This window comes from Callorhinchus milii, unplaced genomic scaffold, assembly GCF_018977255.1.
Source record: "Callorhinchus milii isolate IMCB2004 unplaced genomic scaffold, IMCB_Cmil_1.0 Scaffold9, whole genome shotgun sequence".
In the NCBI taxonomy this organism is placed as follows: Eukaryota; Metazoa; Chordata; class Chondrichthyes; order Chimaeriformes; family Callorhinchidae; genus Callorhinchus; species Callorhinchus milii.
Genome location: NW_024704750.1, coordinates 5,694,795 through 5,707,196, shown reverse-complemented (window position 1 = coordinate 5,707,196; position 12,402 = coordinate 5,694,795). Strand labels below are relative to the sequence as shown.

Below are 12,402 nucleotides of genomic sequence, written 5' to 3'. Positions count from 1 at the left end.
GGGAGGCGAATCCTTGGATTTCTCCTAAATTAATCTATTTGATGTTTGCCATGATATGATCAACAATTACCTGAGCTTGAAATTGTCACACATGCTATCAATTTGTTATTCTGATGATTGCTCAACTTGGGGCCACTTGGGTGCCACGGTCACTGAACATTTTCTTGTCCTTTTTAGTTAATATTTTCCCCTGTCAGACTTGATGCAGCTTACATACCAGCCTTGTCTCCTTAGTCCTATAATGAACATGACATGATTTTAATAACTGATACCATGTTAATTAAAATTGCACAATTGGCTTTCAGATCCAAATCACTATGCCTCAAAAAGATGCATTTGTTCCAGTGATCCTAGAAATCAAGACCTTGCATTTTACAGTGCTTTATTACGTCAAAGTCTCAAACTATTTAACATAACTCCTGTCCAATGTAATGACTGCGTTTGTGACAGTTTTTTGTGGCAAAACGTGACTGCTATGTTGTACCTGTAATGTACCATAAACAATTGTGTGGTAAATTACCAATCTGTCTGGAAGATGTTTGGCCAAAACATCTGGAGAAACTCACTTCTCTTTTTAAACAGTATTCTGCAATCTTTATGGTTCACCTAAAGATGAGGTAGATTGATTTAAAGTGTCATCAAAAGAATGGCGCCCAAGTTCTGCAATAAATAGCATCAGCCTATGAGCTCAAATCCCAGCTGACAAGCTCAACATTCTGAAACAGAAGTAAGAGTATTAACTGAATCAGAGTAATACTGGTGACACCCATGGAGAAAATGTCATTTGCTAAGTTTCAGAAATTAGCTTGCAATGTTTATTAAATGTTAAATTATTAACTGTCTAATTCTTGCTTTTTTTTTAACCTTAACAGCTAAACCATTCACCTCTACTGTAAAGGAACTGAGGCTGCATCGAGATGATTTTGAAATGTTGAAAGTTATTGGCAGAGGAGCATTTGGTGAGGTAAGTATTCCAATCAATAATTATGATAAATTAATTGGTCCATGAAATATGAGGGAATTTCACCTTTAGGCTGTGGTGTAAGTAAAATTACAGCTCTTGGAGTATTGCTGGCAACAATTTATATTCAGGCGAACATTATAACCAAAATGAAAAAGCTCGATTCCTATGCCTCACTGTTGAGTATGGTGTTAACACCTTTGTAGTTTATTGTTGGGTGCTTTCAAATTTAATTTTGGAAATTTCACTCTTATTGGAAATGAAGGAGAACACCTCCATGCTTTTCTGTGATTGCTTCAGTTCAGATTTTAGTAAGAATTTTGTTCCACAGTGACAGATTTAAAAGCAAGAGAAGCTCTCCGCCCTGATTGCTTATTCTCTCTGTCCTCTATATCTCCTGAAGACGTATTTCAGATTACCTGGCACTGTTAGCTCTGGGGTGAGGAGTCATCACTTCACGATCATGAGTTCTAGAAATCATAACATAGTTTGTTATACCTTCAAAAAGATTACTGTGCTGACATGAAAATAATTAAATTATTTCTTTCAATCGTGCATCATCAAATATATAATCATTTTCATATACTACCAGTTGGTTTAATGTCTATACTGTCAAAGTGATTTCTGTTTTCATTATTTTGTATTTCATGATGTTTGTTGGCTTAACATTTCAGTTGTTCCCAGTGCCACTCATACGGATATCTGCTTCATAGGAACATAATGATTAATTATCTCTTCCAAAGAAACTTTAACATGATGGCTAAATCTTGCAAATATTCTGCCAACATTTTGTCTCGTTTGGTTTAGAATTAAGGGAAACAAATGCCTTCTTAAGGAAGTGGAAGTCCATTTAGTTTGCCAAAATAGCTTATAGTTGTTAATGATTACATTGTCTGAAGACAGGGTTTATCTTTAGACGAGCAATGACTAAATACAGTGGGAGAGCACAGGTCTGTAGCATTCTGTTGAGTTGAAAAGCAAACGTTATTAGTTGTGGATGCATTGGTCATATCCTTCTTCCATAATCTAGCAAATTAAAATTTTATCAATAGGTGAGGAATTCTTTCTAACAAGTATCTTCTCAACAGAGTGAGAGTAGGCTTTTTACATTTTAGCAATGTGTAGATATCTGAAAATTGATTTCTGTCTCCTGTTGGAGAATTGCCACCTTTTCAAAGTAAATTAGAACCACAAATAGGATCACACTATGCCATCACAATTCTAACCCTTAGATTAGATCTACTGCTTTCATCCTTACTTATTTTATTGATGCAACTGGTTCTTCGAACAGAACACACGTTGGCTCATTGCTGCTTACTGAAACAAAATGTAATGCTAACCTTCATTCAACATTACAATAGCCCGTCAGCTAATGCAGTGCACACCCCTTCAGTATATCTGTTTACAAATAGAAAACTAATATACTGGAGATTACTTGAATGACATTGTTTAATGCCTTCAGCCAGTTTTCACCCACAATGCTATGGTAATGAATGTCATGTTTATATGTTATTTGAATGTTAGAAATTGGAACATTCATAATTCAAAAAACTTTAATAGTTTTTTTAAACACTGGATCGTCTTGTAATAACATTACTAAAGTCTTGGAGGTTGCCAACTCAACTGTTTAGTTAATAACTACCATCTGTAAAAAAAAAAAAGAAAATCCAACTCAGTGTGTCATGGCAGTGCCAAGAATCTTCAGATCTTCTTACTAAATATAACTATTTTTGTACTACAATATTGGTCATTACGTTTGTGTTGTTGACTTATTCAGCCTAGAAAGAACTAAAGAAAGCGCTTAACATGCCAACTTTCGTAGTTTTCAGAAATCCTAACTACAAGTTGAGACTTCAAAATGTAATAAAAGCACAACATTTTGGGAACAAATAGTCAACTGCATTAATTGCAGTAAAACTTTATTTTTTGGTCATTTGTTCCAGATTTGGATGAGAACCATTTCTTAGCAGAACTGGCTTAAGTTCAGTATTCTTTAATGTAATTTCTATTTTCTGAAAAAGGGGGGCAGTCTTAAGTTTGCCGTAGAACCAACAGGGATGCAATTTTAGATTCTTCCTTAATAGGCGTTTGTTATTGCAAGGAACCAATCATTGGCATGCAGCACTGTGCAATTACAGTGAGTAATATGGAGAACTATAATTACCCATATCCATGGATCTGACTGTTAACTGTGTATCCTCAGGATAGGTCTGCATATGTAGGGTTAATTCATAATGGTTTAATTGTTTTATTTATAATAATATTGAGTATATATGTCTCGTGGCAAACACACACAGTTAAACATAATCAATGTTTTAACCAATCAAAATATCAACTGTTTACAATTGGAATGATGAAGGGGAAAGTACCTTTATAGCAGTATAAGTATCATAACAGTGCACACAAAAAAAACCTGGCTGGGATTGGATACGTGCTGTGTGAAGAATCGCAATGCCAACACTGCGTAGTATAGACGCTGTTCAAAGCATGATTACTCAATGCTGTTTTGAATCCCTATTACTTTGGGAGTATTTAATCATTGATAGTCCTGACACAGCCCTAAAAAATGTTGTATATGTGCTTATTAAAGAATGTTTTTTTTTAAAAAAAGTAATTTCTCTAAAATTGCATTTGAAACACTGTAGGCAGCATAGGTGAGGGTAAAATAGAACTATGGTACTTTGCCATTAATCCAAAGGGATTATAATATGTTATTGAGGTTTCTAATTTTTGTTTTTAACTGATAAACACCAATTAAATCCCCTTCACATAACTCCAGGGTGAGGTTTTCTCTCTCTCGCTCGTTTTCAACAGTGAGGTGTGTCAGCTGCGCATGCGTCATTATAGTTGTCTGCCTCTCCTTCACCTCCTATAATAGACCTATCAAACATTCATGCTGATCTTACTGTTGTATGCCAAGAGTTTGACATTTAAATGGAAATGAAGATCACATGTTAGGGTCAGTAGCAACATTATATCTGCTGAAATACCTCTGAGGAAATAAGTGTAGCATCTACTCAAAAGGACATTTTCTAACCTTAAAACCCAGGGAAGTGACTACCGTGTCAACCTGCCCACAAACTATATGCCATTGATTGTACTTTAGCCCAGTCAGTCACCTGACTCAGCTATAAACAAAGTGGAAATTATCTCTAAAGATATTTAAGCAAATTCATCTTTATTACCAACACTTGCATCTCTGACAAGCTTTTTTTTAATGTTTGCCTCATTCAGGGTCCCAGCAGCATATAAACCTTATTCAGTCCAGCATTTGATCATCTATATCTATTTTGGCAGTCGTAAACATCAATCCAGTTATTGAACCTTGAAAGCCAAGCTTCATTGGAGCTCTGTCAAAATGTTTAAATTTTGAACCTGAGCACATAAATCAGTTATCTGTGGATAGGGAATTTGTAACACACTGTGAATTGCCTTAGGCCATTATCTTCAGTATATTAAGAAAGGTTCATTCATATACCTTGTGTAAGTCAGATGATCCACATATCTGTGACCACCATAAAATGATGATGGCATCTCTTGCAGTTGCTTGAAAACTAAAATAGTGCGAATATTATTACCAAGCACTGAGTTTCAAGGCTATAAATCAAATTCCAGGATTCTTTCAGATATAAACTGCTGTGGTTCACTCCTGGTTTAGTTATCTGATCCACTGCTTACGGCCTTATAAATCACTGCCAGCTTTCCTATTGGGTATAATCAACAAAAAAATAAGTTATGCAATATCATCCACAATGTGAGAAACATGCTGATACGTAATGTTAGTGAGTTTCTAGCTCTGGGTTAAAGACATTGACCCTATTCACAGATGGTGGATTAAAGAAAAAGTATCATATGAAATATTATTAGTTTAACATTTTGCTGACTTTAGCATAGGCTTAAACATGCTTCAAATATTTAAAGAAAATCTATCAAATGAACTGCATGCAACCATTCAATGCAAAGCACTTATTTGAGCAATATTCACTGTCGGAATGTAAATTTGAGTTTGGGCCGTGACCTTTTGTAGTTTACTGCACACTAGTTAAATTATTTTTATTTGCAAATGGGAAAGAAAAGGTTATGTTTCTGGCTCCAGAAAGGCTAGTCTTTGACATTTTTTGAGTCGATTTCACAAGCTGGCAACAAGGTTTATTTCACATTCAACTGAGACAATCAGGGTCTCTTGCCAATAACATACATGTTCCGATGCAGAATAATGGATCCTTTGGAGTGAATGTGCAAGGCTACAACTTAATTGAATTGTTTGTATGACCTTATAAATTGTGAAATTGAGGTTCAATTATTTATAAAATCATGGAGATCTATTGTAGTTTAATGTATAGTGTGTAGTTTCATTCATTTACACAGGTTTATGACCCTCTTTTTGGTATTTAAGTGAGACTGAGGTGACAGTATGCTGCAATGGGGCTCACTTGTGTGATTATGGAACTCACAAAAGTGTGTTGTAAAACAGTCTGAAAATTGCTAAAGAATGTAAGTAAGACGTGTTTTTCTACAAAATATCCAGTTACTGCACTTTCCAGTAAAATCCTGGAAAGTGTAGTAGCTGTTTTCAGATGTCCTTTGAAGTGGAAGATGTTTTATTTTAAATGCAAAGATTATTGTGCAAAAAGTTGTATAATTGTAATTCATGTCTCGATGTGCATTTTCGTATCCCATTTGAATATCTACACACTGCTCCTCCCAGCAACCCTTATTTGCAGAGTTTTGATATAAAATGGTATATTCAACAAATGATTTTTTCAAAAGTAGTATGTATGTAAAATTTAAGAAGGTATTTTACCTTGACCTGTATTGGAATGTCTACAGCCTCTCTACCCTGTTGTTTCCTAAATTACTTCAGCATTACAGAGCCACATCAGGCTGAAGTACTGTGTTTTGCTGTTTGAACTGTGTTGATTCCATTGTCCTGCTGGAATATGTTCGAGTTCAAATATATGTAGTTGTTAATGGCAACTTTGGATTAAAGTCAGACTGGACGTACTTTGACGTCTGAGGAAGATTTGCATAAGTTATTGATATAAAACTACACCCATATCAGTGGCGAGGATGTTCACGTCCAGAAAGTGACTACAGGTGCTGATTTCTGGCAGTATTGCTGTACGTCAATAGCTGCTATTCACTTTTTAATTTGATGTTGCCACTATGTTGTGGTTGTTGTTGGTGCAAGCAATAAAATATAAACAGTGGCATTTTTGTCATTATTTGTGCAACGCGTTTGCCTGAGCCCTGATGGATGTGTTTTCAATAGTATAAATTTAACTTTCTACATGCACCATATTTAAACTAACATTTTGTTGCTTTAGGAAATGCTTAATAATGTGGCCATTAATGCGTACTTCTTATAGAAGATTTAAAAAAGACTATAGTAATGTATCAACGGCAAAAAAATCAGCTGAAAATACCTGTGCATTCTCTTACGGTCACAAAATGAATATTTAAGTAGGTTATTTTTAATCACTGCAGGAGCACTGCAGAGGATGAGACCACTTACAGGATACTGTCAGGAAGAGGATATTTTCAGTGCCGGGAAATGGTGGTCAAATGTGGTTTCCTGAACTGCATTCTCTGCCTTTGCACATTGAAATCAATACAATGAGAAATGTCATCTGTGTACAATAGCTTATACAAATTCAAAGGAAGATTCCTGTATCAGGATCCTGCCATTGTAGTAAAGCAATTGTGATGTCAATAACACAACAGCTCACTGTTTGTTATATTAGCTATTGAGTCACAGCAGTTACTTATGCTTCATAGCTGATACATATTTATTCTCCTTGAGATGAGGGAGCTGCATATTAAGAGCTGGTGCTATTTGAAAATGCCAAGCCTAGTTAGTACCTTTCTTTGCTCAACAAAATCTGGGATAGTATTCTAACGGGTGCAGTTCTTTCTCAAAATTGTTGATCTCCATTTTTTTCCCTTCATTCCTGAAGGTACTGACTCATGCTGTGGTGTGCAAATGAATAAAGAGTGAAGTCAATAATGGTAAAATGATTCTTCAACAACGAAACAAGTTACATTTGTTGAGAGCTTTTCACGTTGGGAGGATGTCCCAAGGTGCTGGACAGATAGAGTTATGGACCCCAGCTGGGGGTCGGGGTGGGGGAGGGTGGAGGGCAGGTGGGGGGAAGCAAGAAGATCGAAAGCACGGTCAAAGAGGAGGGTCTTGAGGTGGGTCGTGAAGGTGGCAAGGGAGGGGGTGAAACGGAGGGACTGCAGGATGGAGTTCCAGCGGGTGGGGGCAGAATGGCGGAAGGCCCGTCCGCCAATAGTAGGGCGAGCAAGGTGGGGGACATGAAGCATGCCGAAGCCCTCTGAGCGAAGGGAGTGAACAGGATGGTAGGGGGTTAGGTCGGAGAGGTAGGAGGAAGCAAGACCGTAGAGGGCTTTGAAGGTGACAACCAGGATCTTGAACTGTATCCTCTTTGTGATGGGAAGCCAGTGGAGTTGGGCAAGGATGGGGGTGATAGGGTCGCGGAGCCTAGTGCGGGAGAGGACAAGGGCTGCAGAATTCTGGATAATCTGCAGCCTGTGGAGTGAGGAGTTGGGGAGGCCGATAAGCAATGAGTTTGCTTAGTCGAGCCTCAATGTAATGAAAGCGTGGTTTGTGGGTTTCGGTGGCCTGCGGTGTGAGACAGTGTCGGAGCCAGATGACATTGCGGAGGTGGGGGAAGGCAGAGCGGGTCATGGCGCGATGTGGGGTAGAAAGGATAGTTGAGGGTCAAACAAGACCCCAATGTTGCGGACTGACTTAGCAAGGTGGAGTGGGCCACCATGGATAGTGATGCTGTCGGCGCCTGAGGTGAGGAGGTGCTGATGGGAGCCAATCAGGAGAGCCTCGGTTTTTTTGCCGTTCAGTCTCATCCAGGACTTGTTGTCTGACAGGCAATCTGTCAGCACAGCAGTGGTCCTAGAGTGAAGGGTCGAAGCAGAGAGGTAGAGTTGGGTGTCATCCGCACACATTTGGAAGTTGACCCCCATGTCTGCGGATGATGTCACCAAGAGGGAGCATATAGATATTGAAGAGGAGGGGACCAAGGACGGAGCCCTGAGGAATGCCGCATGAGACAGTCCGGGGGCTAGAGGAGAAGCTGTTTGAGGAGATGAAGTGCAGGTGGCGTGAGAGGAACGATCTGAATTCTCCAGTGGTATCCAGAGAATTTGTATCTCAACACAGTATCTTGCGGACCTTTGTTTTGCCCAAATCGCAAGTGCCGGCTACCCTTCAGTATGTCAACCATTAAGCCATATTTCATTTGAGCTTGTGCAGAAAGAGCCAGCAGACGTTTTGTTCATTGGGCTAATCTACTCCAGTCTACACGTCTGTTTTCCAACAGGGGTTCTTTTTTCATTCCTTAACCCAGGAGCACTAAGGCCAGTTTTCCTGACGCATGATGGTTATGGTAGCCATTGCCAAACATTCCTATTTGTAACAAGTTGAAAACATCCATTAATGTATATTGTTTTCTAGCATAGAATTATTTGTTTGGAAACTAGAGATAATTGAATAAAATTCATGATAGACAGTTATCTTTTGCTGTTTCATTTTCTTGTGACTGCATTTTAATCACATGGAAAAACATAGTCAGGTGGCTTAATTGGCTTTGATAAATGTTAATTTCTTTAGAAAAGATTGATCTCACAATTCCTGTTTTTCGAAACTTGCCTTCCCAGCTCAGTTTGCATATCTAATCTTTCGGAAAGCACAATCTGTACTTTTTTTCTCCCCCAAGATTTTAAAAATTACCTGTTTTGCGAGGATATTAAATTTTATGTAACACATGAAATGATCTTAGAATTTTTCTTTCATTGTAATAGTATTTATTCTGAAGTGCAGGGTTTGAGCTTTGGATACATTATATCCTACAGTTCTGTTTGCAACTGTCTCTATGTTTTTAACTGTCGGAAGTGTGATCAGAGCTTTGGGAATTAGCACCACTTAAATGCTGTTGAGTTGGTGACCTAAAAGCATCAATGTTTTGAAGCAACCATCATCAGCGCACAGGAAATTTATGGGATTCTTCCTTAAATTCCAAGCCTCCTGCATTAAAGAGAGGCTAATTGGCATCATATTATTTAATGCTGGCCATTTATGAAATCTTACATTGATATAATCCTGGGGAAATATCTGTGTGTACTAACTTCATCAATATTCTACAAAAACAGTGTTGAGAATTTTTTAAAAAAGAGGACCGTACAGTGATGGAACAATGAAATGGGCTGAAGGGCCTTCTTCATCCAAACTTCCCTTGCGATGAGTCTAATTTTTAAGATTTTAAATCATCAAGAAATTCATCCATAGACTCTTCTTACTTCTACCCACGAGCTCCTATGTGGAGTCCTGTAGCTCAGTGGTTAGAGCGCTCGCTTTGCAAGTGAGAGACCTGAGTTCAATTCCAGGCAGAGGGCGAAACCTTGGGCAAGTTTCCTTACTCCACACAGAGCCTAATAATAATCCCTCCAAAACAAAACAATAATAAATTGGTCATTTTCAATCTACAACTATTTGTGGGACATTGCTGTGCGTTCGCCCACAAATATACAGTCAATTCACTTTACAGTATATTCTGTGAAGCGCTTTGGGACTTCTAGAAGACGTAAAAAGCGCTATATCAAATGCAAGGATTATTATTATTATTATTTCATTTGAATCCTGTTGTGATAAATTGCCAAGATTATCTTCAGTTTGGCAAAGACAGTGCATTTACTGTTGTTTATCACTGTTAACAGACCATCTACATGACAGTTCTGTGATTAGTGTCCATGACCTCAATACTGTTGGCTGCATCACGGCCTTGCTCCCTCCTACCTCTCCAACCTACTATCCCCCTACCTACCTGCCCGTACCCTCCGTTCCTCTGGCTCCGGTCTGCTCCACATCCCCCGCCCCAACCGCCCTACCATCGGTGGTCGGGCCTTCAGCCTCTCAGCCCCGAGGCTCTGGAACTCCATCCCCCAGTGCCTTCGCCGCCTCCTCCTTTTCCTCCTTCAAGGCCGGTCTCAAAACCTTTCTCTTTGACCGTGCCTTCAGCTCCCATCTCGACTCTCTTCCCCCTCCTTGCTCCCTCCCTTCCCTCCCCTCACCCTGACCATTTCCTCCCTCCTCGCTCCCTCCCTTCCCTCCCCTCACCCTGACCATTTCCCCCCTGCTCGGGTCATGACCCAACTGTACAGCGCCTTGGGACGTCCTCCTGACGTGAAAGGCGCTCTATAAATGGAATCTTGTTGTTGTTGTTGTTGTTGCATCCTCCTGATGTGAAAGGTGCAATACAAATGTAATTTGTTGTTGTTGCTGCATGGCAACTTTGCTATTTTGCAATTTGGTAAATCACTATTAATCTAAGTGTTCCAAAATGCTGGCCTGCATGAAGGGCGTTATATGCAAGTTGTTGTTGTGATATCTCAATTTTTAACTGCACTTCTTGACTAGGTCGCTGGGATTGTTGAATTGACTTTTTTATACTAAGTTCTGTCAGAGGAAAAAACTTGCACCAATATGTAATATGATTGAAAAAAAGCAAAATACTGCAGAGACTGGAAAACTTAAAACAGAAGTCGCTGGGAACACTCAGGAGGTCAGGCAGCATCTATGGAGAAAGGAAAGTGAGTCAACGTTTTGGGTCCATGACCCTTCATCAGAACAAGTTCTGACAAATGGTCGTGGATCCGAAACGTTGACTCACTTTCCTTTCTCCATAGAAGCTGCCTGACCTGCTGAGTGTTCTCAGCGACTTTTGTTTTTGTTTTGTAGTATGATGAAGTTCACTTCTCATAAAAGTTAAGGGAGTCATCAGAAGAAGATTTCTTTCCATGACACTAGCAACTCTGGATGTACATTTCCTCTGGACATAGCGTTCTTAACTGCTGCATCATCAGATTAGCTTCCTTAATGTGGCCACCTGCTGCCAGCTGAAGAGGGAGTTTAATGGTTCAAAGTACTTGGTCGGATGTTCCTTCCTGCACTGCCCACCAAGTGAATATGTGGCTAGATTGCCCAGGATGACTGCTGATTGAATCACTGATTCATTAAATGGTTTTAAGATCCATGTGCTTCCTTAGCGGAAATTGCCCAGCAGAGTTTGCCCTTAAGGTCCTTTCTGTGTCCTGGACTGTTTTGCACAATGGTAGAATAGCTATTTGTGTACAATTTTGCAATTGACTGTCTTTTAGCAGTGCCCAGTTTAATAATTAATTTTTAACCTATGGGAACACGAACATTACTTCAAGCAGTGGAGCGATCAATTCAACGGCAATTTAATTTAAGAAATGTGCCATTCCTTAGCACTGGTATCTCTCATATGATGAATAGAAATGTCAACTGAATATAAAAATGCAAACTGTGCAAAACAAGTTGTCTGAAAGAAAAAGTAGACATCTTAAAACTTGCATGAATACTATGCAAAATAATTAGAAATTGTTTAATATTTGCGGGTAGGTGAAGTATATAATTTTGTGTTGCAGAACATGCAGATTTACAGAGATTGAACGTCTGTCTAGACACAGTTTCGTATCGGGTCTATTTTTTGAAAAATGTTTGAAATTGATCAAGTTTTATTTGTTGTAGGTTGCAGTAGTGAAAATGAAGAACACTGAACGTGTTTATGCTATGAAAATTCTCAACAAATGGGAGATGCTAAAACGGGCTGAGGTAAGAATGGATTTGATAGGTTTTACTTTATTCTCGTAATCAGATATAATGTTTCAGCAAATCATACTTTACCTTTCTATTGTAAACGTGTGTCAGTCCAGTTGAAGTTGAATAATACAAGTGCACCACAAACATGCACCAACTCTATATTATTGTACTATTCTTTAAGTTTGTTTTTAGATATGTTTTGATTGTATGGACTTCATGTTGCAATTCTCAATATTTGTATCAGAACTTGAAAATGGATAAATCTGCAACATTGAACATTTCTGTAGCCTTTCAGACATTTTTAATAGACATTCCAGCATAGTTGTGGTGGTAAAGCGGACAAGAGCTTGATTAAATCAAGAGGCCTGACGCACACAAATGAGTCATTGCAGCCCATTCTGATATTTGCTGTGCACATTTCCCATTGAAGACTGGAATGGTGTTGAATTTAATGTTCCAATAAACTAGTACCAGTTGATGTGAAATTGCTACAGTATTTTTTTTTATCTGGCTGTTGTGTTGGTCATGTGTCAAAAAGAAATGCATTGATATTTCCTCACATTCAGTGATGTACTGAATGTGATTTGTCATGCAGACAGGACTGTTACAGATACTGTGGAAGATGATATTTAAAAAGAATTATCAACTGATGTTCTTGAAAATGGGGTTGACCTACTTTTTCGCAATAAAACCTGACAGTTCCTTCAAGGCATCTGCTATTCAGAAATGTTTTTTCAGCAGCTATCTACTGCTAACCTGACTTACTAGATTCTAAATAATA

At 38.6% G+C, this 12,402-nt stretch overlaps 1 protein-coding gene across 3 annotated transcripts in view; it reads left to right on the top strand.

The window, feature by feature from the left end:
* cdc42bpb (CDC42 binding protein kinase beta (DMPK-like)) overlaps positions 1-12,402 on the top strand; it is a 62,638-nt gene that overhangs the window by 18,912 nt on the left and 31,324 nt on the right. For all 3 annotated transcript variants that reach the window (XM_042337915.1, XM_007888303.2, XM_007888302.2), the window contains exons 2-3: positions 873-964; positions 11,550-11,633. In XM_042337915.1, the coding sequence (XP_042193849.1) occupies positions 873-964; positions 11,550-11,633 (176 nt within the window). The remainder of the gene's footprint in view (positions 1-872; positions 965-11,549; positions 11,634-12,402) is intronic.